The 26,780-nt window shown below is 42.8% G+C and overlaps 2 protein-coding genes and 1 long non-coding RNA gene across 3 annotated transcripts in view; 1 reads left to right on the top strand and 2 right to left on the bottom strand.

Moving 5' to 3' along the window:
• Positions 1 to 16,663: 16,663 nt before the first annotated feature.
• RHOH (ras homolog family member H) lies at positions 16,664 to 19,088 on the bottom strand. Its single transcript, XM_042936568.1, has one exon. The coding sequence runs from the start codon at positions 19,085 to 19,087 to the stop codon at positions 18,512 to 18,514; it is 576 nt and encodes a 191-aa protein (XP_042792502.1). The 5' UTR covers position 19,088; the 3' UTR covers positions 16,664 to 18,511.
• Positions 19,089 to 19,626: 538 nt separating this feature from the next.
• The window catches only part of N4BP2 (NEDD4 binding protein 2), a 154,209-nt gene continuing 147,055 nt past the window's right edge, over positions 19,627 to 26,780 (bottom strand). The window contains exon 20 of the mRNA XM_042936559.1: positions 19,627 to 19,704. The gene's annotated coding sequence lies outside the window, so the exon portion shown is untranslated. The remainder of the gene's footprint in view (positions 19,705 to 26,780) is intronic.
• Positions 19,655 to 23,097, top strand: LOC122218300. The gene is made up of 3 exons (XR_006201981.1): positions 19,655 to 19,736; positions 19,861 to 20,044; positions 22,914 to 23,097. It is a non-coding gene; the product is annotated as an uncharacterized LOC122218300 (long non-coding RNA).

A 26,780-nucleotide genomic window follows, 5' to 3' on the forward strand; every position in this document is an offset into this window, starting at 1 on the left:
ACATATTAGAAGAGCAATGAAAACACAGTTTCATGTTATTATCCTTTGAATGTAGTATTGGGCTCCAAAATAAACTTCACTTCTGAAATCTTCTTTCTTTCTTGTGGAGAAGAAAAACAAAAAAGGCTTAAAAAAAAATAACTGTTCTTGGGGCACCTGGATGGCTCAGTCGTTTGAATGCCCGACTTCAGCTCAGGTCATGATCTTGCGGTTTGTGAGTTCAAGCCCCCATCCGGCTTGCTGCTGTCAGCGTGGAGCCTGCTTTTGGATCTTCCGTCTCCCTCTTTCTGCCCTCCCCTCCGACTTGTGCTCTCTCAAAACTAAGTAAACATTAAAAAAAAAAAAAAAGTAGTTCTCAACCCATGCAGTGGTATGATACCAGTTCAGAGCACCAGAAGGGACCTTCACCATTATGGAGACCATCACTTTACAATTGAAGACACTGCGGCTGGGAGAGCAGAGGGTCACGGCAAGGCCACATGGGGCTCCAGTTCAAGCCCAATTTTGCCTCACTCAGTTCTTCCCTGGCCCCTTCCACAGAGCTTTAATCTCTGTTCAGATAGTTCTTGGAAGCACTAAAAAATTCACCTGTCCTCTCTCCCTCCTGGTTACCCTCCCTTTCCCCCCCTACCCACCACCAACCACATCCTCAGGCCCTCGGTCATCTCAAGCCGTCTGTACTCACCGGGCTGCCTGTTTTCACAGAGCTCTGCAGGCAGGTGCAGGAAGGGCTGCAGGTGCGAGCTTTGATTACATGGTGAGAGACTCCCCCAGACCCCAGTTATTCTTAGCTCCCCACACTCAAGGCAGTCTTATCACTTTGCCACAGAGCGCTCCCCCCATATGAAGAGAACCACATCTCCAGCCTTTGCATAGATTCATGCAGTAGCAAAGGACAGAACTATAATTGAATAAAAATAGACATCTATGGAAATATAGCTGAAGAAGGCCCCATTCTTTAGCATTTCAGCTAGACCCAAATGGAAAATCCTCTATGGAACACACTCTAGTCAAGCTTTTGCCAACACCCTTTGGATGAAACTGCTCTTAATAAGGTCACTACTACATTAATACATCCAATGGACAATTGTCAGTTCTTTTCCACTCGAATATCAGTAGCATTTGAAACAACTGAAGAAGGATCAGTACCCAGATAATTATGTCATTTGTCTGAGAGATTCATCAATGCCCTAATGACAAAGGTTTGGTAGTTAACGCCAAAGTAGACCAGCATTCTTTGAACCTGTTGAATATATATTTGTGGTTTTTTAAAAATTTTCTTTTGTGTTTATTTATTTCTGAGAGAGAGAGAGAGAGAGAGAGAGAGAGAGAGAGAGAGTGTGAGCGGGGGAGGAGCAGGGAGAGAGGGAAACATAGAATCCGAAGCAGGCTCCAGGCTCCGAGCTGTCAGCACAGACCCTGATGTTGGGCTCATACTCACAAACCATAAGATCATGACCTGAGTCAGTGTTGGATGCTCAACTGACTGAGCCACCTGGGCACCCATGTGTTTTAAAGTTAACTGTGTATAGATTCCTCTATGAAATTGGTTCTGTTCCTCTCAACTTACCTTTTTTTAAAAAATAAAATTTTTTTTTAAGTGATCCCTACACCCAACGTGAGGCTTGAACTCACAACCCTGAGATCAAGAGTTGCACACTCTACCAAGTGAGCCAGACAGGTACCTCTCAGCTTAGCTTTTTTATTGTCTTTAGTAAGTACCAAATCTATCAAATCTGTATAAATCTGTTAGAAAGCTGTTAGCCCTAAGAGGATGTAATATTATCAACTGCTGTCCACATCCCTGCCACTTGGTGGGTCCACTATGCAGCAGGAATTGCATAATCTAGTGGTTAAGGTTACAGCCTTGCTGGAGCGTTTTGGCACTTCACTGCCCAGGCTCAAATTCTGGCTCTGAGGTTTCCAGCTTAGAAAACAAGAGAAATAGAAGACATGCAAAGCTATCAGGAGCAGTCGTGTAAGTTTCTCATTGCATGAAAGTGCTCAGCCGAGTGAGGAAAGGCTGCAATTCTGCCCGTGCAGCTCTCACCAAGCCCTGTGTCCAAGGCAGGGTTACGTCCACCTGAAGGAAGGCACTCTGCTTGCAGAAGTGTGTGCCCAAGACATGCGTCTTTTCAGAGCGAGTGACTTTTTCTAATTTGCACAAAGACGCCAAATGGCCTCACATCAGCCCTGAAACTGGGTTCTCTAGAGGCAACTCTGAAATTGAGCCTCTGCCTTCAATATAATTTGGTCATGAGATCAGTTAGATGCAGAACCCCAATGCCTAGAACACCACTTGGCACATAGCACTCAATAACTATTTGTCGAGTAAATGAATATAAAGCAATCTGAGATCAAGATATAAATGTTGCATGTTATGGAATATAGCAGTGTTTCTCAAAATGTGGTCTAGGAAACCCGGGAGCTTTCCAAGGCACTTTCAGGGGACCAGGAGGTCAAAACTGTTTTCACAGCCAAAGCATAAGAGACTGTTAAAAACTGAGAACAAACTGAGGGTTGATGGGGGGTGGGAGGGAGGGGAGGGTGGGTGATGGGTATTGAGGAGGGCACCTTTTGGGATGAGCACTGGGTGTTGTATGGAAACCAGTTTGACAATAAATTTCATATATTAAAAAAAAACTGTTTTCATAATACTACTAAAGCCTTACTTGCCTATTTCACACATTCTTTACAAGTGTACAGAGTTCACCGATATGGTTTCAGACCATATGCATATAGTGCATCCAAAGTTACACATTGCAAATTGCACCAGCTGCAAATTGAATGCAGAAGCTGATACGAAATCTAGTCAAGTTAGACATTAGAGCCATTTTCAAAACGGTAAAACAATGGTACTCTCCTCATTACAATTTTTTTTAGGAAAATATAGTGAGTTTTCATTTAAGAATGTGTCGTTTACAAAGTTAACATTTAATGTATATGTTATTTTTACTTTGAATGAATTAATAAATGTTTTGTCATTTATCCATTATAATTTTAATTTGTTAATATTAATAGCTACCACTCACATCAACAAAAACTCTTTTGGGTTTTCAATGATTTTTAAGAGTGTAAAATGGTCCCAAGGCCAGAAAATTTGAGAACTGCAGATATGAAGCAAACTAGATTATCAGAATCACTTGAGGAAATTTGTGAAAATACAGATTCTAGGCTCCAGCCTCCTAGATTCTGATTCAGCTAAGTTGGGAAAGAGCTCTAGGAATCTGTATTTTGTAAGAACTTCCCTGGTAATTGTGATCACTGTCACCGGTGGAAATAATACACATAATAGAAGTTCGGGGAAATACGGCCCCTTGGCTGGGTCTGTGCAACAGTTGTCAGAAAAGGCTCCAGTTATCCATCAAACATTTATCTAGCACACATCAGATTCCAGGCAACATTGGGAACATTGGCCGGACACAGGTCCTGTCCTGAAGAAACTCATGAACCAGTGGGGGAGACAGGGCAGGGAGGAGTCCCGGCACACAATCATGGAGTTTATGATGGAGCTAATGGGGTACTGTGACAGGAACACAGAGGCAAAGCACTCCACTTCAGAGAGCTAACCTTCCATGTTGGAAAGGTTCTGGAAAACTGGGGGGAAAGGGTGAAAAGGATCTAGATTATGAGTGATGATCTGGAGGCAGATGGTGATGATGCCAATGTGGTGGGGCAGGAAGTTGACCAGCATGGCTGGCTTGAGGGCTAATTAAAGAACAGAGCAAGATGAGATCAGAGAGTTTGGTTGGGCCAGACAATGGAGAAGGTTAACCCCAATTTGCTGCTTGGAGTCTGGTGAGAGATGACGCAAGACAGGCTTTAGGATTACAACTCTGGTGACATCATGGAGGGTGAGGGACTGGAGAATGGCATGCCTGCTAGTTGACAATTAGAATAATGTGATTCCGGGGCCATCCAAGCCAGGCAGGAAAATAAGCAACAGTGCTCATGACCATGGTCCCAAAGAAATTAGATAATTCGCTGAAAATCAGACAGTGGAATGAAGTTCAATAAACCCTCCCTGAACGTTCTCTGCCCTTTTAGTTTGGATTTCATGAATCATTTTATAACAGCAGCTCTTGAAATTTTAGGGTCATGGACTCTTTTTCAAATCTGATGAAAGCGTTAGACATTCTCCACGTAGAAAAAAATGAAATAAAGCAAAAAATTGCGTGTGACTAAGCAGGATTTTCTCCACTCTCATGTTTTTTTACCTTCTCGTTTTCTCCTTCTTTCTAAAAATAGGTGTCATTTGGTAAGAGGAAAAAAAGAATGCTTTCAGCAGAATAAGGCACTAGAGCTTTCCTCAAAGAGGCAGTGAACAGTAGCAGCAGGAAGCAAGGGGTAGAAATTCCACTCTGAAGTCCAGGAAGCTTCCTCCTGGGGAGCCCAAAGGAAGCAATCCAGGGGGAAACAGGGATAGAGTCCAAGCTTGGTGGAAGAGGAGGGGCTGAACAAGGTCATGCAGTGTTTGACCAATGGCTCAATGGAGAAAGTGAAGAGCCATACTCAATGAGTAGGAGTGGTTGCCTAGAAATAAGGCTTTCTTTCTGGAAATGCACTCTACCTTTACACCCACCAGATATTGTAACCATTACCAAGTGCAGGTTTTGGTTTCACTTATCTCAGTTCCTTGTGACCCCTCACCTTCCACACCACTGGGACTGGTCTTCCCACCATCAGGGCTGCTCGTCACAGTTGTGAAGGCTGTTCACTGAACAAGGCTCTAGGCAAAGGAGATAGGAGAGACAGAAACCAGCCTGTGCTGAGCTTGCCGGGCTCTGTGGGTTGGCACGGGTCCATGTGCACCCAGAGCAAGAGCTGTTTCTAATTCTCACAAGGGTGTCCTGCAGGCTATCAGCACTTTCTATTCTTCTGCTTCCTCCTCTTCCCTTTACTGTAGAGGCCATGGCAGAGAACTGTTAGTTATTGTCTCCACAATATAATGTGAGCTGGAAGCACAGACTCCCTTCTCCCCTCCTCCTTCTCCTTACTCTGCTCCTCCATCCCTCCCTTACCTGTCTCCCAGAGCCTCTTACACATGGACTTCACTTGCTCAAGAAAGTAGATTGAGGTAGAAGGAGAAAAATGACTCACTACTTGACAAGTGTGTTTCCACCAAGCACAGAAAGAAGAAAATCGACCCAGACAGACTACAGCAGCCTCCCTCCTCCCCTTGGCCAAAGCCTTGAGCTAAGAGAAGAGTTGTGAAAAAAAGGCAGCCCATAAATGGTACCTGAGTAACAGCCACAGAATTGAAACCACAGAAGAGCTCTGTGTTCTCCCACTGCTGTGGGGTGAACAGACTTGGCTGGGTTCCAGATCACACACCTGCTGTGGCCCAGGCTCTGGGGTAAGTTTCTTGGCTGGAATCAGCCCCAAGCTCAGCATAGCTTAATTCCCTCCCCTCTACCTTGGGGGAGGGGAGCTTTGAAAGTGTGGGAAATGCAAATGTCTCCACATGCAAGCCCAGATGACTTACCCACTTCAGGCAGCCCTTTCCTCCTCCCAGGGGACTAGGCTCCTGCTGCCACAGATGGTCCCTTTCCTGAGGCCCATAGTGGCTCTGCTCCTCCTCCTCTCATTCCTGTGGGAGCAAGCCAAGACCCGGAGCTTGATTTGGAGCCAAGAAGTAACCTGGTCTTACAAAGCTTTTCACTTCAAGCCTTGACCAAGGTCCATAGTCATCATCATAATAACGGTGAGCATTTATGGTGCACATATTACGTACCAAGCCTTTTCCTTTCCATTCCATACCTCACCTAGTTTACAGCCATCTCCTGAGGAATTATTCTTTCCATTTCATAGATGAGAAAACTGAGACTCAGAAATATTGTAAAGTTTGCAAGGGTCACTAGCTCCCACACACTCTACCAATCCAACCAAAATGGGACCTCCTCCTTCCTCTTTAGATATAGACATCTGTCAAACTGTATTGCAGCCTTTCTCCAAAGGTCGGGGCCATTTCAAAGATCTACACTTGATAAAATGGCCAGATAACCATTATTAGACTAGACACAAAGAAAAGAATGTCTGGTTAAAAGTCAACTAGACTGTTGTCTGACAGTCAACTGGGGATGGAAGGGGAGGGTATACAAGGGTGACTGGTTTCTCAGAACAAGTCAATTCCATTAGAACTCCATCAGAAAATTGCATAAGTGTTTTATCATGAGTATCGATTTTCTTTCCAGGAGGAGGCTTTGAATTACATCACACACAGAAAGGGTCTTGGACATGGTCTGGGACAATTTTTCTTTCAATGCTCTTATGGTGAACATCACATTATATTGATGTGGTACATGACTGCTGCAATCTAATTATGTAGTAATAACACATAAGCATGATGTCACAGTAATTTCAAAAAAGCATCAACCTGTGTGCCTGGCTTATAACTGGCACTTACTGAATGTTTATTCAGAGAATGAATAAGTGAAAGAATGAACTTTTGCAAACAGAGAATAAATTAGTGAACTAAATCAACCCTGCTCAAAGTGTAATCCAAAGACCAGGCAGGGTAGGTCTACAAACTACTACCAGACCATGGCCAGATAAGCACAGAAATCCAGATGACATATTCATGGGGTATCTGGGTGGCTCAGTCCATTAAGCCTCTGACTCTTGGTTTTGGCTCAGTCCATGATCTTAAGGTTTGTGGGATTGAGCCCCACATCAAGCCCCACGTTGAGCCACATGCTGACAGCATGTAGCCTGCTTGGGATTCTCTTTCTCTCTCTCTCTCTCTCTCTCTCTGTGTCCCCCCCCCCATTTGTGCCCACATTCTCTCTCTCTCTCTCAAAATAGATAAATAAACTTAAAAAAAAAAAGAAAGAGGACATATTTGAAGTTTTTTTTAGCAACTGGATAATGTCTATTGAATCTAATAATAAAAAATGGGACTTACATTTTATATGTCCCTTTATGTTTCATTTTTTCCTATTAATTCTTTGTCTTTTCTTCTAGGAATTCAATGTGCTTTTAAACATTATTGGTCTGCAAAGATTGGAAGTTTAAAAAATAGTAATAGAGATCTTTTACTACAGCAGTTTAATCAGACGATCACAGACAGACCCGTTGGAAAAGCCAGATGACTCTATCACATGATAAGTTTCATTCTGAAAAAAATACCCTGGCAGAGAAAGAGACCGTGAGTCTGCCTTACACAAACCTTCAGCCAATGAGGTCTAACATCAGCCTTAACTAAGATGACTAGTCATTTTTCGGAGGGAGAGAAATAGAAGTGTCCATTCTACCTCCTCAACTACAGCTTCTTAGAGCCATGCCATAGCATGGCGACTCAGCAGCGATCACTGTCTCCTCCTTACCCTACCCCCAAACTTCAGACCCAACCAGGGAGAATCAGAGACATTAGCATCAAAGCAGAGCAAAATCTGAGACTCTGTGTTGTGGCAGGATGGGGGTTTTCTTCCTCCACCCCACCTCCCTCTTTTCCTTCCTCTCTAGTCCCCCTCCAGCCCTTCCTGGGCAGAAGTCTGGTAAAATAGAGGAAAGTGACCATGAAAGCCTGACAATGTATACAGGTTCTGTCTGATGGGTGTCAATACTAACAATAGAAATGTGTGTTTGTTTCATAGCTCTTCTGCTTTGAAGGGGTTAAGCCACCTCCAGAGAGCTTCTACATGGATCTCAGCCCTGTGGGAAGGGCAAAGAAGATATAAAAAATTGAGGGACACTGGGAGGAAAATACAGGAGAAAAGACCAGAGAGAGAAGAACTGGATGGATGGCTGTTAATAACAAGACTGTGATGAACTAGACAGGTGACTCTCTAGGAAAGAAATCTCTGGAATTCACATTGGTCATACCAAGACTTTTCTTTTTGGTTCCAGATGTTCCCATAGGCCTTTCCAGTTATGTGACCTAAGAGCTAGAGTGTGGAACCACTGTTGAAAGTGAGGTGGTCGGGAGATGGGCTTGAGCCAGATGCCTGGACTGAAGCTTAACTCAGTGTCTGACCTTGGGTAAGTTTCCTTATCTGTAAAATGGAGATAATAACAGTGACTTTATCTTGGTTATTTACAAGTAAATAAATTAATATATGTAAAGCACATAGGGCTGGATATATCTGTGGTTGTTACTACGGCATTACCCCCCCCCCAACACACACACACATACTCACACACTCTTACCTTTCCAGTGCAAAGTTCAAAAGACGACCACAGATGCAATGAACAAGCATGTGGTAATAGGTTCCTCGGAAAAATCTGGGATAGTTACCACACTGCCTTTATACACAACGTAGGAGTATGTATATTCATTAGTATGCTGACACTGAAAGCTGTTTGCAATATAGTAAGTGCAAAAAAAGCAGATTGGAAATCCGATTATACCATACAATCCTTGTATGGTAAAAATACACACATATGTGTGTAAGAAAAATTCTGGAAGGATAAATATAAAAGATGATGTAATGCTGATTATCCGAGTGATTTTTATTATTGCCTTTTTGCTTTGCTGGTTTTTTTTAATCTTTTCAACAGTAGGCATACATTTGTGGGGGAATTTATATAATATTCATATAGAATGTATATAATAATATTTTTTTACGTTTATTTTTATTTGTTTGGAGAGAGATAGAGAGACAGCAGGGGAGGGGCAGAGAAAGAGAGAAGGGGAGAGAGAATCCCAAGTAGGCTCCATGCTGTCAGCACAGAGTCCAATGCAGGGTTCCGACTCAGGAACCATGACATCATGACCTGAGCTGAAGTCAAGAGATGCTTAACTGACTGAGCCACCCAGATGCCCCTATAATAATCTTTATATATATTCCATTATATCTAAATAGATAGATAGATAAATAGATGTAAAGAATTTGTTTCCTTTATGTTCCTTTAACCTGCCCCAGCCAGCAGGCTGGCTTGCAGATTGCCCTTCTGAGCATTTGCATAGAGGGTTGGGAGAACACCTTCAGGTTTCCCCTGAATCCTTCAAGCTTCAGCCCTGAATTGTGGGCCTGTATTTCTGGCTATTGATCTTGTTAATAACAAGCAAGACAGTGCTGCTGGCAGGTTGTTGTGTCTTGCGTCTTCCTGCTTTTTTGTTGCTGGTTTCATGGAGGTGGGGAGGCTCTCTGTCTCTGACCTTTTCTTTTTTTTTTTTAATCACCTGTCAATGCCCCTGACATTTAAAATAAAGGGTAAATCTTTAAATGTCCATAATTGCGACCTGAAACAAATAGACAGAGTCCATAGCTCAAAGGTAGAGGCTGGAAGGTCGGAGGCCTGACAGAAGAGGCACAAGCTCCCAGGACCAAGTACTCAAGCCCCAACTTTGCCTGAAACAAGCTGTATATTCTTGGACAACTAGGAGAGTCAGTCTCCTCATCTGTAAAGTGATGAAGTTGGGCTCACTCCTCCCTGACATCCCTTTCAACTCCAAAAGTGTGAGTCTGATAATATAACAATAGTAATACTATATAACATATTATAAATATTACATAAATAGTATAATATATACTATATAATAACATATATTATATTATATATTATATATTAATATATTATATATTATATGTATTTTATGTACACACACACACACACACACACATGTAAGGCCCGGACACATCCTCACCTTCCTGGGCCTCATCTCTCTCAGTCTACTTCACAGAGTCACCTTGAGCCCCAGATGAAAGCCTGCTAGAGTGGAAAATGGGAAGTTTGTGCCAAGAGATCTAAGTACAATTCCGATTCTGCCAAGCATCAGTTAAGTGTGTGTAGATGAGGCATTAGCTTTCCCAAACCTTAGCTTCTTTGTCTGTAAAATGAGCCCAGCAATAACCCACGGCATTGCTGTGAGGTCATGCGAGACAATGTCCACAAGGTACTTAATAACCTATAAAGTGCTAGGTAAATACTGGTGATTATTACTGTTAAGATATGGGAAAGCAGCCTGGACGCCTTTTAAGAGCTACGTGAATGAATCTGTGAGATAATGGCAGTGAGGACTGACCCACTCAAGGAATGGAATTCAGTCTCCTATGGCCATGGCACCGTTCCAGATGCTGGAGCACTCAGGGATGGGAGGCGGGTACCCGGCTGCAGAGAGAAAATGACGAAGGGGAGGAGGAGGAAGAGAAGAGAAAGGGGATGTATTCTACAAGTACATCTGAACAGTGATTACTGGGACTCTGCGAAACCTTTTTTGAAAAACACGTTCAGTCAAAACCCTCAGTGAATCTCCAGTTCTCTGAGACCACAGCTCTACCATCTGACAACTGTCGTGGGTTAACTCCGGTGAGTCACTTGTAAATTGTACCCTTGCCTGTTTGCATCAGTGTAATAGCTCCACAGGCAGGTTGGGGCACCTGACTCTGTTCTTTCTAAAAGGGCAATCACGCGCGGCTGTATCAGCAGATGGGCTCCGGTGTGCTGGGACCTTGCTGCTTCTCAGGCCCATGCTGCGTGTACATGCAGATTCTTGGAATCGCTCCAAAGGGCCCCGCAGGAAGGCTCTGGGCTCTACTTTGAGTCCTATCTGCACCCTGCGGTCTAGTCATTTCCTTCCTTGTTTTCAGGATCTGTGGGAAACTTCTTGCCTGTGTAAGCCCCAACACTACCCTGCTTCTGTAAATCATGTCATTTTCCGTTCCAGCCTATGTGCCAATCCAGCCCTTGGAACAGTCCTAACCCAACAGGCGATGGTCTGGAATCCCCAGTGAAGTCAGTCACTTCTGAAGAAAGCTGGGTAGTGAACACTGATTATTGTGAAAAGCATGTGCGTCCCTTTCTTGGGGACAGCAGAGAAAAAGTGAAGTCTGCTTCCTTTTTCAGAGGAGTCGTTTATCGTTAAATAATGTGGTATGCCTACATCATCCTGGCTTCTTCTCGATTAAAAACATAGACTACTGAATATTCTCTCTCCCTTTTCCTAATTTATTTTATATATAGCACCGATCACCCATCCAATTTATCTGGTTTGTTTACATAATAATTATCCACACATACACACCTATCCCTACCCAGCTAGATTCTAAACTCCACAAAAGCAGGAACAGTGGTGCAGTCGTGGTGCTAAGAAGGTCATGGTCCAATGGGAGGTTGGAAACATAAACATGTAATTATGAAACATGGTGACTCCAGTGATGGAGGTGTGCTTGGCCGTTACCTCCTTTAGTGACTGAGTCCACCACTTCCTGTGAATCGCCCCCAACAGAGAGCCTAAGGAGTTTAGTAAATGCTGAATGAATAAATAAATGAAGAGAGATCTGTTTCCACTTGGGGAACTGAGCTTCTGTTGATCCCTTCTGTAAGACTCGAAAGGCACCTGCTTTGTGTTGAGAAATAATACTACAAATTATTAAGTACCGGAAACCCGGATTGAAAAGCAAACTTACAAAAAGTAAACAGGTGAAAAAACAAACAAAACAAAACAAACTCTCTACTCATGAAGCTTAGAAAAAGAGTACCCAAAAGGGTGGTAGGAAGAGTGAGGTGATCTGGTGGTCTGGGTTTGCCACCAATTTGTGGAGCTTTGGCAAATCACTTAACCGTCCCAAGATCTTAGTGTCTTCATCCGCAAAACAGCAGCGTCGTCCCAGCTCTAAAGTATATAATGTGACAGTTAAATGATGCAGCTGCCCTTCGCTGAGCATTTACTATGTGCCAGACATTGTACAGCCTTTACCCATATTTTTTTTTAGTAATGTTTTGTTTATTTAAGTAATCTCTAGGCCCCATGTGGGGCTCATACTCACAACCCCAAGATAAAGAGTCGGATGCTCTTCTGACTAAGCCAGCCAGGTGCCCTCAGCCTTTACCTATATTTATTCCTTTAATCCTCCCTACCTTAAGATACTATTGTCTCCATTTTACAGATGAGGAAACTGATGTCCAGACAAGTTAGTTAACTTGCAGGTGGCTGGGAAGCTGGTGAGTGGCAGAACTGGAATTCAAGTACAAGCAATTTGTAGAATCTGAACTTTTAAAAAACTTTTTAAAAATTATTTTTGAAGTTTATTTATTTATTTTGAGAGACAGAGATCACAAGCAGGGGAGGGGCAGAAAAAGAGGGGGAGAGAAGATCATAAGCAGGTTCTACGCTGTCAGCATGGAGCCCAACATGGGGCTCGAACCCACAAACCGTGAGATCATGACCTGAGCCAAAACCTAGAGTTGGATATTCAACTGACTGAGCCACCCAGGCACCCCTAAAAAACTTTTTAAATTATGAATAATATCAGGCACACAAAACAGTGTGTAAAACACATAAGAATATTTTTTGAAGATTAAATAAAAGAAAAAATTTAATGATCACTCATGTACCAACTTCTCAAACTTAAGAAATGGAACATTACTAATGCCTGTGACACTCCTGGATGATGCTGCTCAACTGTATTTCCTACCCTTCCCAGAAGAGGTAACCACTTATTTAAATGCTGTGTTAATCATTCCCACGCTTTAAATTTTTTTTCACTTTAAAGATTATACTGTTAAGTTTTGCTTGCATTTGAATTCCACTAAATGGAATCATATTGTATATATTATTTTGCTGCTTGCTTTTTTTCAACATTCATCAATATTGATGAACTGATGAATTTCTATATTCATCAATATTGATATATACGCCTACAGTTCATTCATTTTTATTGTTGCATAGTATTCTGTGTGTGATATACCAAAATTTTATTTAGCCACTTTCTGTTGATGACATTGGGTTATTTCTAGTTTTTGTTATTACCTACAGTGATGCTAAGAACATTCTCATACATGCTTCCTGGGAAATCTAAGCATGTGTATTTTTAGGGCATGGAATTTCTGGGTCAAGGATACAGGCTATGCATCACTACTGAGTGTTGCCAAATGTTATACCAATTGACACCCCCACAAACATCATATAAGATTTCCAATAGTTTCATATCCCTGCCAGGCTTAATACTGATACTTTTCAGTTATTTGTCAATGTAGTGGTATGAAAATGATATCTCAATGTGGATTTTGTTTTCATTTCCCTGACTACTCATGAAACTTAACACCTTTTCTATTGTTTATTGGTCATATCATGCATGTTTCCTCTTCTGAGAAATGCCCATTTTTACATTAGGCTGTTTTTCTTATTGATTTGTAGTAGTTTTTTATATATTGTGGATAATAGCAGAGCTTCTTAAATGTAAATATGTCATTAGAAGACACACAATCCTTGAACATTGCTATCTCAAAACTATTCTTTTGCTTATTCAGATTAGTCAACATACTTTTTGTTTCTCTTTCAAGCAAATAGATGTTGAGAGTGATATTTCCTGGGCTTTGAGGCTTACGACAGGGCAGTTAGCCAGCTACCAAATCCATACCCTTCAGTAGAGGTTTCAGTACTCTATGTTAGAACATACAGATGACTTAAAATTTAGTGAGTGTATATTAGAATCCCACAGGAAACCAAATTTATCCCAGGTCATTCAGATGAAGAAACTTGAATGAGGCATAACTTGCAGGTCTGAGTTAAGAGAACATAATGGACAAGGTTGCTGCATCCTCAAACTAGCACCAGCAGGAAGCCATTACTTCCTTTAGGGCTGAGAGGCAAAGTGAGGAAATGTTGTCTTGGAGCCCACTGAAAGCTGGAAATGTGGAGGAGAGGCTGCCCAGAGCTGTAGCCATGAAAGGACTCACAGCTATTGACAGATAAGCGTCACCAAAGCTGGAAAGGAGCAGGGGAAAGAAAACATCCAACCACTTTTTCCTCCTATCCTCTGAGTTCCAACCAGAGTCTCCCGTTGGCCACATCCAAGTGGAAGCCAGTCAGGAAGAGGTCCTGGGTTATAAAGTCCACAGGGTTAGCCTTCAGGCTCAGAGGAGGGCAACAAGAATGGAAAATGGAACTGGGGGGAGTAAAGACAGCCAGCAGCGGCCACCAGGACAGTGGGATATAAACCACCTGAGACTTTGTCACAGGAAAAATGACAAAAGGAAGCTCACACAGAAAGGCAGCAGAGTCCTAATCATCAGTGTGCCCCTACAGTGCGTAACAGGGATCATTCTCACTGTCTTAGCTAAATTAACAAGTGTAATGGACATTAAATACAGTTTATCATAACTGGTTGAGTTTAACACAGTAAAATTACATGGTAAAACTGAGACATTTTGAAAAGTAACTGTACGAGGGAAATGTCTCCATATATCTGTCTGAGCCTCAGGTTCTTGTCAACAGAAAGAGAATAATACCTAATATGAGCATTGGATGAGGATTAAATGAGACGATGCATGTAAAGTTCCTAGCTCAGGGCCTGGAACCAGTAGGCATTCAAATGTAGTTTGTTGCTTTTATCATCGTGTGTCATTTACTCTTCTTGCTCTAGTTAACATTGCTACAAATGGCTCCTAATTCTGCATAGCTATCCCATCATGTGACCCACTATTGACAAGTTCTAGAATATTCTAACCTGATCTAGAATATTCAGCCTATGTATCTACATAGGAATCCACCAAAAACATAATGACACCACCATGTGAACAATAGTTTACAACATAAAGCACTTCCACAATCACTGCTGTGTTAGTTCTTAAAGTAACCCAGGAATAAATATCTTTTTTAAGACAAGGAAACTGAGACTGAAAGACACATGATGCAGACTTTCTAACTCCAAAATAAGTCTGGCTTCTTACTCCCTCCAAATGGCTCTTTATCTACCATTAAGTATTAAGTTCCATGTTAGGATATATTTTAGAATCAACCAAAAAAGTTAATGTGGACTTTAGGTTGAATCAAGTACTTTTAATGAACTTATATCACAAGTAAATTCTAGCGTTCATTTGATCTTTAATGGTGAAAAGCTACTCAACATCTTGATGTTTTACTGTAGTAGCAGGAGAGATACAGCCTGAGCAAAAATAAGGCCCTACCCTTGAGTTGTTCTGATGTGACTCAACCAATAGGGTTGTCTTCTTGGCAGTGAGGATGAATACTCACTGATACCCTGTCCCCTATGTCCTATCATAACCCTACAGATCTCATGCTGGATAGATGCCCTTCCTTGGTACCAAATCCTTAAAAGGAAAGAACCAGGCTTTCCAAATTAACGATGAAATTATCCTTAAAAACCAAGAATTGGAGCAGGGACCTTTTTGCGAATGACGGTGCTCTGTGACTTTGGGGGATCTCGTTCTCATTAGCAGAAAGAAAGATAAAACGGGAGGAGTAAGATCAGATTGGAATATTTTATTAAAAAGAATTTTTAAAATATAAGCCACTAGACTGGTGGGGGTGGGGTCTACAAGGCTGCCTGAGATCGGATGTGGCAAAACCATACATACAACTGGGCTGCTCTGAGAGGAAGTGGAGCACAGTGGTTTTGAGCAGAGCTTTGGAGTCATACAGACCTGCTCAAGACTCCTGGTGTTGGCGCTCACCTGCGGTCTGACCTAAGATTTGTCACATCAGCAGGCTGAGCCTGGTTCCTCGTGCAAGATGTACTTACTAGTGTGCTTACTAGTGTCGACATCTACACACACCATGTGGTAAGATAATGCACACTCAAGTGTTTAGCGCAGTGCCTGGACATCCGGGCACTCAGTGAACTTTAACCATTAGGATGCTTTGGGCTTTCTCATTGCTCAGCCTCAGTTCATCACACTAGATTCTGCTGCCCCATTCAGATAGTCAGTATTAAGTAAGACCGAATGGGATGAATTACTCAAGCACTCAAATCAATTCTTTAATATAAACAAGAGCATACTTAATGTTGCTACTTAGAATAGCTAAGGATCAACATACAATAGTCTACCAAATGGTACCATGAGTTTTGAAATGCAAGAAACATATGCCTAAGTCTAGGCAGGCAAAACAAATATACACACACATAGAACATACACCGCATGGACTCCAACAAAATGACCTATTTTCATTTCTTACCCCCTAGGCTAGCAAGGATCTGCTTCCTTCTCATAACCACCTTGCACCATAGCAACCCAATTCTTGTCTCTCTTTCCAAGTCAGCTCAACACAACCTTGTTTAGCGACGGTTCCTCCCCTGTGCTGGGCCCTGGGGATACTAAGATGCAGAGGAGTTCCCTCTGCCTTCAAGAACTCACAGTCTAGCAGGGAAGACAGACACTAATTGGCCTCAAGTTCTGCCAGGTCTCTGGGGAGGGCTTATACATGGATTCCTGTTCTCAAGTGTGAGCATACCCAGAGGGAGCCTTTGAGCTTGGTTCCTGCCAATAGGCAGAGGGCTTATTATCCGTGCATGTGCCCGGGTGAAGGCAAAGCCATTTGAGTGCCATCTCTGACTTTCCCTTCTTCCTCCCCTTCCACCGTGGAATCACCTCCTCTTCCTTCACTTTGCATCAGGTACCTGGGCCCTCCCGTTTTCAGACAACCCTCCCACCTCCCTTCGACAAGAAAAAAATGAAAAGCCTGGGGACAGCCAATCTTAGGGAGTAGAAATTCATTCCTGCTAACATGTTAAATACCCCTTTACCCTAAAGCCTGTCTCTGAAAAAACACCTGAATGAGTGATTTTAAACTGTTTGTATGTTGGAGGTGCCTGGGTGGCTCAGTTGGTTAAGTATCTGACTCTTGATTTCAGCTTAGGTCATGATCAGCTCAGTCATGATCAGGTTGTGAGACCGAACCAGCATCAGGCTCTGCACTGAGCATGGAGCCTGCTTGGGATTCTCTCTCTCCTTCTCTCTCTCTCTAAAAAAAAATAAAAAATAAAAAATACTGTTTGTATGTTGGAGGAGAGGGTCAGAATCAACAGGGAAATCAGAGGTGAGCTGTGCTCGTCTTCCCTGCCTAGTCAGCTTTCAAGCACTCCAACCCTCTGGACACACAGTGCAGAGAGCTGGATATAGGTGCTCTCAAGCCAGGCACACGGGAGACACAGAGGTGAGGATAAGCCACAGGACTGGGGGACTGGGGATGTCTGGGTGAAGGCAGACCGGGGAACTCCGGTCTCCAGAGACTAAACTCCAGGTCCTGGGCCTTTCCTGGATGTGAATGAGAGAAGAGAAGGAGAAAGGAATCTGGGGACAAGCACAAACCTGATTTTGGTACTGAGCATAGCCGCAGAGGACTGAGCACATAAGGAAACCAGAAGGTTAGGTTGGGTATGCCAATATAAGTTAATCATAGTCATTTATGTCAACTCTCTTACCGTTTGTATGCAGTGGCCATGCTGTATTAAAACAATGGTGTACTTTAACAAACGTGGTTAGGTGAGCAAATGATATACCTGGGTGTCTGCAGTCACAAGTTCTCTCTCAAGTTACGTAGACCTCTATTCCCAACTTCAACAGCTGAATGAGATCATTGCTTTTAAGCCATTAGATAGAATGGGGAGTGGGGGCGGGGTGGGGAAGTATCCTCCTGTATTCAGTACTTCCCCTGATAACTTTTTATTATCGTAACAACTGCTGTGCAGTTTGTCTGTTCCCTATGCTTGGATTCTGCAAATTTTTTTTTTCACACGGGTGCTTCATATTCATGAAATAGTAAAAATTATAAGTTCCTCCATTTTTCCCCTTACCTACATGCACATATAGGTCAACACCTTCCCAATTGCTTGGATTGGGTCCTAAAATTAATACATGATGTTGCCATGCCACCTCAGGTTAGCACTCAAATAACGAATTTGCAAAATTACCATCACACAGAAATTTGGGCCTGCTCTTCTTCCCAAGACCTACAGCCAGCTAGGAACTGTGGTGTTGGAAGAAGCAGGTACCAGTTCCTGAAACGAAAGTGTGATTTCCTCACTTCTGCTCCATGTGAGCCGTCTGATTCCCTACCTGGAAGGTTTTCCTCCCACCTATTTTGGCAAATGAGGGAGGAATGCTTAGTGCATAACTGGAGTTCTTTGGGTGAAAGGTAGTGTCATAAATAAGAAATGCTTTTTTATATAATTACAGAGAAATCGAGTGACAGCTACTGCAAATGTTAATTTTTAATTAGACAGCATTGAAGAATCTTGTTATTGAACTGTATTTTATACACAACGGAGAGTAACAGGTGGATGGAAAATTAATCGCAAGGATAAGGCTATGGTCACTTCAAAATTTGATTACCTGGTAATATCCAGCAGGCAAGTGGTGTTAACAAAATTACTACTTCAGGTGAAAACACTACAGACCTTTGGCAGAGCCCCATAGGGTTACAATTGTGTGTGGGAGCACGTAGGGAAAGACTTTCCAAATGTAAAAACTAATTATATACAAGAGATATACATTTTACTATTATTTAAATAGAATGTGTCTTTAAATATGGAATTCTTTGAAAAACTCACTTCATTGTCCAAAATTATGGAGGCTATTTTGGCTTTTTAATCGAAGATAGAGTCTTCATTATAGGTCCTTCTATTTGGACTGGGCAAGCGGTCCATTTCTAGAGTGTATTTCATAAAAACAGCCAGTGGCCAAGTCTCATCAACAACTGTATCCGAAAGGAGGTGCTGTGCAGTATGTATCTAGAAAGAGCATCAGTTCTTGCCAGCTTGTCCGCTCTCCCTGTCCCTTTAGTCTTTGGGGTGAGTAAATGAGTGTGGGCGAAGTCTCCGGGAAGTTAGAAAATCTTGCACTCGTTAATGGAGAAGAACCTCCTTCTGTTGCGTCTCCTGGCTTGGTTGACAGCAGTTCGGACGGCACACTCAAATACCTGCTGAACCCCTCGGTTGCTAAGGGCTGAGCACTCTAGATAGCCCTTTGCTCTCACTTCCTGGGCCAGTTTCTTTCCTTCTATGGCACTGACGCAGGAGGCCCTGTGGGGCCCCATCTCGCGCTGGTCAGTCTGAGTAGCCACCACCAGCACAGGTGTGCAGGGCAAGTTGCTCCTGATTTCACCAATCCACTTGTTCTTCAGGTTCAGGAAAGAGGTATGGTTGGCTACAGAATAGCACATCAGCACCACGTCTGCCTGCTGGTAGGACAGGGGACGGATGCTTCTGAAGGCATCGTTGCCCGCCGTGTCCCAAAGGCCCAGGCTTATCTGGATGCCATCCATGAAGACGTCCACACCTGTGTTCTCATACACCGTGGGCTTGTAGGCCTCCGGGAAGGTCTCTGAAGTGAAGCGCACCAGCAGAGAAGTTTTCCCCACAGCAGAATCTCCCACCAACACACACTTGATGGAACTCAGCATCTTCCCAGCCTGGATTCTGGGTTACAAGTTCAGAATCCCAAGTAAAAGGGCCCTCAGTGGGTTGCTGAAGCAAATGCCATTCAACACAAGGAATGGAAACCAGATGGGGTTTCTCAGGACCCCTGACAGCAATTCTCCTCGTCCATCTAAGGGAGACACAATCTACGTTGAAAACCTTCAACGGCTAGTCTTCAACTGCAACAGAGAAAACAAGGGGAGGGGGGTGATGGTGGAGGGAATTGAGTCTTTCTTTTTCCCTTTTCAATGACGGGGAACTTCCTCATTGGCAAACTGATTAAACACGCCCACCTCCGTGTAGCCAGTCCAACCCACTGTCCACTCACTCTTCCCTTTGGCAAGAAAAGCTGGGCACATACCCCAGCACAGACACCCACAACCCCGCCCAGTAAGAAGCAGAAGCTGATTTTATCTCTAAATCAGGCTAATGATAAAAATACCAGCAACTGCTCTGATATCAACACGAAAAAGACCTCAATAGCAACCTGATGTGTGAATGTGGCGTCTTCAAACAGCTCTCTCTTGGCTTCTGCTCCAAGAAGTGGAGAAGGCAGCAGACAGCAGCTTCAGTTTCTAACGGACCCCAGCCACTTCGGGAACTGCAAGAAAGAGAAATGTAATGAGTGACGATGTAGGCACTTCTCTTCATTTATTGATTAATCAGCCAGTCCTTGGTTTACGTGGGAATTCATGCTGAGGTCAGAGAAAAGAAATCCACCAGAACTCTAAAATTTTGCTGTGGTTTTTCTTTTCAGGTTTTGTCAAAAACTGGCTACAGATGTAATAGAGAGAGCACTGTCCTTGGCGTTTTCTGCATCTGAAATCAAGCTCCGTAACCAATACGACGACATAGCTTTGAGCATGTGACTTCATCTCCAAGCCTCTGTGTACACATCTGCAAGAATGCGATAAACTGAGGAACCACTTCTCAGAGATGTGGTGAGGATTAAATTAGTTCTTTCTTTCCAACGTTTCGAAACAGCTATGTATGCACCAGGAACACCACTGGGCCCTAGTCATATAAAATAACTGGCTTAAAAGCAAACATATTCAGTGCCTGTCTCTTAAACAGGACTGTACAAATATGACAGCATCTGAATTTCAAGAAAGGGTCAAATAAATTCTCATTCACTGCAGGTGTAAGAGCTCCAGACAATGAGATCAGCTTTGGAGACGGTGTCCCTTCCGCTCAGGGACATCATCACAGGACAGACCAGCTTCAGACGAAGGAAAAATCTTTCAGACCAAAATTCAGAGTAAAGGTTATTAATGCAATATGGGCTTATAACCTCCCCCACAGGCTGTCTTCCTGACTTGTTATATGTAAAGCAATGTAAAACAGACCCATAGGTCTGCTTCAAAACGTAACTTTTTTTCTTAATTTTTTTTTTACATTTATTTATTTTTGAGAAACAGAGTGAGACAAAGCTTGAGCGGGGGAGGGGCAGAGAGAGAAGGAGACACAGAATCTGAAGCAGGCTCCAGGCTCTGAGCAAGCAGTCAGCACGGAGCCTGATGCGGGGCTCGAACCCACGAACTGTGAGATCATGACCTGAGCCAAAGTCGGACGCTCAAATGACTGAGCCACCCAGGCGCCCCAAAACATAATTTTTTAAAAAATCACTCCTCTAAATCCTGACATTCCCTTCCGGGAAATTTTTGTTCTTATCAACCCGTAGTTTCTGTTTGTTTAATTAGACGTAACAGCATTTGCAAATAAGTTAATCAAATACATAATTCACATGATTTTCGCATTTTCATTTTTTTAACGATATGTGAGCTGGGTGACCTTGGCCAAATTACTTAACCTCTCAGAGTCCTGGTTTCTTCATAAAAATGAGAATAAGAAAATTACCTCTTCATGAAATTATTGTGAGTATGCAGCTTGTGGAGAGGCTGTCTTAGCATAGAACCTGGCATGTGGGACCTATAGGGAACCATCATGTTATGTATTTCCACTACAATTTATTTAAAATGCCAAATATTGAATGTCTGTGGCATGGGGGCTGGGATGTCAAATGTTCAGCTGGACTCTGTCTGAAGACTCACACTGGGTCACTCATGCACTATGGTCCTTGACCTCTTCGTCACCAGACCTTTGAGCAAAGTCTCCCCTGGGGGGCTCTGTCAGGTCTCAGACCTTAGCTCTTTAGAACTCTAGATGACTTAAATATACGCGTTTGTGATCCTCTCGTTACTTGGTCCAGAGCCAAGACCTTTTAAGACATTTTTGAGTTTCATTTTGATGCCAATGAGGAACTAGGAAAAATGTGCATGTGTCAGGCTTTTGGTTATTAGATAAAATCTTTCTGATAGATTGATTGAGTAAAAGCCAAATTTCCTAAGTAAGTATCTGCAAAAATAAGTAGATGAGGCGAAATTGTTGAGAACACCACTTTAAAGTTGGGTGGATCTGGAGTTGAATCCGAGCTCCCAACTGACCACCCATGCAACAACCTTAGCAGAGTTTCTTAATGTCCCTCAGCCTCCATTTCCTCCTCTGAAAATTGTTGTAATAATATCTACATCATGGGGTTGCTGAAAGAATTAAGTGCGCTTAGATGTATACACTCCTTAGCACAGAGCAGGACTCCTGGGTGGAGGGTGAGGTATGACTCCGGATTTTGACTCAGGTCATGATATCACAGTTTATGAGATCGAGCCCCACCTTGGGCTTTGTGCTAATTGCAAGGAACCTGTTGGGATTCTCTCTTTCCCTCTCTCTCTGCTCCTCCCCTACTTGAGCTTTCTCTCTCTCTCTCTCTCAAAATAAATAAATAAGCATTTGAAAGAATCCTTAGCAAATGTAAACATATTATTTGTACATAGTCAACACATAGCAAACATACAATAAGTAGTCCTTACTAATAATAGCATTGTTAAATAATAATTACTAAATGTAATGCTAAACAAATGTTAATAATAAGTGAGGAATTTCAAGTGGCACTATAGAGTTTTCTCTGCCAAACAGTGCCCTGTGTATCTTATACCAAGCCATCGTGACCAAAAAGAGGGGGATTTCTTCTTGTAGCATGAAAACAAAAATATCATGTAAACAAAGAAATTTCTGCCTAAGCTGTTCCACCTAGCAAGCGTCAAAGAGTCAGTGACCTTCATTCTTAGCCAGTTCTAACACCCCGAGGCACATCAAATCAGTTCTCAGGGCCTCAGTTTCCCAAATTATAAAGTAATTTGACAAAATTAGCTTTCTCTGTGGTTCTATTAAAATGGAGGCCACGAGGGAAAATGTTATTACCTGCCTCGGTGAAAACAAGAACGTAAACCTCTGTATTACTCCATAGCAGTAAAGGCAGATGATAAACTTTGATGACACACGTAGCCTTCAGCAGATGGCTAAATATGGAGCTGGGAGAGGGGAGGGGAGGGGCTCCAGTCCATGTTAGAGCAATACCCTATATAGACATGAGAGATCATCTCCAGTCGGCGTGTCACATGTACCCACAAAAGAGCCGTTGTGGGTCCCATAGTCAGTGTGGAAGGCTGATGGGCTTGATTTCAGTGGAATTCCTCCCTTTAGGAGAAACTAATGGACCTGTAGGTGAAAAATAGATGTGGGTTTCAGTGGTACTGCACAAGTGGCCAACCGGCAGGGATGACCCACTTATGTGTCTCTCCACACAGAAGAGTAACTGAGAGCGAATTCAGATGGCATCCTGAGTAACGCCACCAAGTGACCCTTTGAGGACTTAAGTCACACTGGAATCCACGACCTTTTAATCTCAGAAGCTCTCAGTTCTCAGTAACTTGATTTTTGCCCCCTTTCTCTTTTTTTTCACCATTTTCACAGAAAGTACACCTTCCACAGGCCCGGATGTTCACACATACAGAGCAAAGAGGGGAGTGAGGCTTCCCCTCGCAAGGGCAACAGTGGAAGGATCTTCTGTCTACTGCAGCAAAAGAACAAAAGCAGACGAGAAGGAGGGCATAGGGACGAGGTGTCCTAATTTGCCTCATCTCCCGGAAAGCTGAGGGACATCCAGTAGGAAATCCTGGTTTCACTTGGGCCTCAATTCCCCATCCCAACTAATGGGTACCTACTCTCCCTTACTGACCTTTCTTCAGACAAACTCAGTGCGTCTCTATTTGCCTGCGAAGACCTGCCCTTCACTCACCCCCCAGCTCCCACCTCTTCTTAAAAACGGTTTCTGATGATCTGACCTACTGCTGGATCAGGCGTTCCCCTCTGTCTTGTCATAATCTGTCCCCATGAACCTCTCACGTAATCTTCATCACACCCCGATAAAGAAGTTGGTCCTCTTACGCTTATCCTCCTCTATAAAACCAGAATAAGATCTGCCTGACCTTCCCTGCAGGAAGCTGATATGCGTCAGGTGGAAATTATAACAACACAGCAACAATTCGTGCTTGTACTTCTACACAACTGTGCATTTAGAAGTCTTCTCTCCTTTATTCTGTGAGACAGCCCCTTAGAACAACAGAGCACTAGATAAAACTAAGGTGAAATCAGGACCACTATTAACTAATGCCAAGTTCTAGGTTATCTGGGCTTGGATTGAGGCGGCTTACTTCAAAATGCTGATGGAATCATCAACTATCTTTTTTGCCAAATGTGAACCAGGGCTGCCATCAGCCAAGAATGGCCTGTCGATTACAGAGAATACGTCTAAATGTCATCCTCCTCAAAAGAGCTTTGGGCAAAGGAACTGCTCTAGCGGCAGCCAATTCATTCATTAAGGAAATTGATTCTACCACGAATCTAACACACTTAGGTGATTAAGAAAGCATCATGTTCTTCAGCAACACATCTCCTGCCAGGGCCTTCCATCAGCGGCCCCTCCACTGCCTAGCAGGGACACCACAGCAAGAACAGGCCTTGCCCTGTATGGGTGAACCCACGGAGAGCTCCTCATCTGGCAACGGAGCTGCGTGCTTCATTTCCTTTCTTTTCCTTGGCAGCGGTGGGGGATGGGGGGCTCAATTCAAAAAATCTTAAGCAACTTAATAGAAAAAAAAGTGTAATTATCTCTAAGTTTTATCACTCCAAATTCTTACTCATTGTCTAATAAATATACACTCGTATCTATGTCTTCTAAACATTTTCTCAGATTGTTTTAAAATGCTGATTTTCAATATAGTCTACACACTTGCCAGGTTTTAGCTAAATTGCTTCCCATTGTTTCAACAATTCCTAATTGCACTGCCATTCTCCGTTGTTAGCAGAGCCTTTGAGTTAGTTCCCCAGTATTTCACTATAACTCACATCTGTGCTTTTTTTTTTTTTTTTAATGTTTATTTATTTGAGAGAGAGAGAGAGAGAGTGCAAGCAGGGCAGGGGCAGAGAGAGAGGGAGACACAGAATCTGAAACAGGCTCCAGGCTCCAAGCTGGCAGTACAGAGCCCCATGAGGGGCTCGAACCCACTAGCTGTGGGTCATGACCCAAGCCGAAGTCGGACATTTAACATACTGAGCCACCCAGGTGCCCCACATCTGTCCTATTTTACATATAAAAAGTATATATGCACATATACATATACATAAGTTACTTTTACGTGGGATGATTTCTTAGGGGATATATTCACAAACATGGTATTACTGGGTCATTGGGTCATTTCGTGGCTTTTATTTACATTATTGAACATCTTTCAGGGACCGTACCAAGCAATTTGTATTATTGATTAGTTGTTTTATTCATTTAAAAAATTTTTGTTTGGGGTTTCCTGGGTGGCAGGCACCATAGTACGTCCCAAGAGCACCCCGGTAAACAAGATCGGTGCTGTCTGCACAGAGATTCACGTTTCACAACCGTAGAGACTTGCCCACAGCCACACAGCAAGCACACGGCAGAGGCAAAGTGAGCCCTAGCTAGAGTCTGACTCCAAGCCACAGCAGCTCCACGTGTCACCCTTCACCCATAATTCCGACCAGCCTGAGCCAAAGGATCTCAGATAAAACTATGCTTTCTACAAAACCCAGTTTCAAGACACTTGTCTTTAGCCACCTCTTCCAATCAGATCCCTATTCTCATCCTACAAATGAACCAGTTTGGTATTTTACAAGTGTGCTGTGTTTTGATGTGGAAGCTAGTTGCCCAAGTGTGTTCACTTTGTGAAAATTCATCAAGCTGTAGATCTACAATGTGTTCATTTCTCTGTATGTAGGTTAAACTTCAAGAAAAAGTATATTTTAAAATAAGGTCACTGCCTTTGCAATGAACATCTTTTCAAGTAGTATTTTATCTTAAGTCTTATCTTGCGAGAGTTCGTTCGTTTCACTCATTCTCAACCCTGCATTAGTAATTCCCCTTGGCATGTTTCTAATTGTTACAAATAATGATTAAATTCCCCTTAAAAATCACAGAAGAAAATCGTTTTTTTTTTTTTTAAGATTTCATTTTTAAGTAATCTCTACACCCAATGTAGGCTCAAACTTACAACCTCGAGATCAAGAATTGCATGCTCTACCGACTAAGCCAGCCAGGCACGCCTCGGTTTATTTTGATACAAAGATCATCTGTCTCAAATGGATTTTTTTCTGAAACTTTGCTTACAAGATGCTGGTTTGCAAGGTTTTTTTTTAAAGCTTACTTATTTATTTTGAGAGAAAGAAAGAGAGAGCAAGGGAGGGGCAGAGAGAAGGAGAGAGAGAATCTCAAGCAGACTCTGCACTGTCAACATGGAACCCAATGTGGGGCTCTATCCCATGAACCACGAGATCATAACCTGAGCCAAAATCAGGAGTCAGACGCTTAACTGACTAAGCCACCACCCAGGCACCTGGTTTGCAACTTTTAACACTTGTTCTCCAAAGTCAAGTTTCTAAGCAGTATTTACGTGTCTAAGCCTAAACCCTATTCCATCTCACCATAACTGAGTTAAAATGGAGCACCATCAAGCACTAAGACTTCCCATTATCTCAGTGCCCTGAGCCTCAAAGCCAAGAGCCAAGAGCCCTGCTCCTCTGACCCTCAGGCCAAGCAGGGAGCATGGCACCCTTCCTCTCCTCTGTTCCAGCCACCCTGCCCAGACTGGTCTCTTCCATCCCCAGGAGCACAATAATCAGATTGCCACCACTGGTCTAGAGTTCTCAGCTTGATCCAAGTAAAGCACAAGGCCAGCCAGCCAGCCAGCTGCCCGGAGCACCATTAGGGAACACCAGAACCTCATCTCAAAACTACAGAGGTGGGAAAATGTAGTTAATGGCTTTTCTCAAAGTAATAGAAGGCATATTCTGAAAAACTGCTTGGAACTCGGTGTGCAATCCACATGGGGCACACTCAAAGAAGGTCACATGCTCTCCTAATGTCTAAGGAACCGTTTACCAAAGGACTCCTATTTTCTCAATTGGGCATGCATGTTTGGGGCCCAGTTTGAATTGTTTGAGGAAAGAGTGAGCAAAGAGGCAGATACATGCATATGTAACCACCCTATGATGTGATGTTGCCTTCAAACAAGACTGTCAAACTATGGCTCCCCTGCAGGTCAAACCCACCATCTGTTTTTGTATGACCCATGAATTAAGAATGGTTTTTACATTTTTTAACGATTAAAAAAAATCAAAAGATTATTTCATGACATGTGAAAATTATATGAAAATCAAACTTCAGTGTCCATAAATAACATTTTATTGGAACACAGTCATGCTCTTTCATTTATGTATGGTCTATGACTGCTCTCTTGCTACAACATAAAGTTG

Source organism: Panthera leo, chromosome B1, assembly GCF_018350215.1.
Source record: "Panthera leo isolate Ple1 chromosome B1, P.leo_Ple1_pat1.1, whole genome shotgun sequence".
Classification (NCBI taxonomy): Eukaryota; Metazoa; Chordata; class Mammalia; order Carnivora; family Felidae; genus Panthera; species Panthera leo.

Bases quoted from the DNA above. Each gene is read 5' to 3' on its own strand.
- RHOH (XM_042936568.1), bottom strand. From the start codon at position 19,087: ATGCTGAGTTCCATCAAGTGTGTGTTGGTGGGAGATTCTGCTGTGGGG.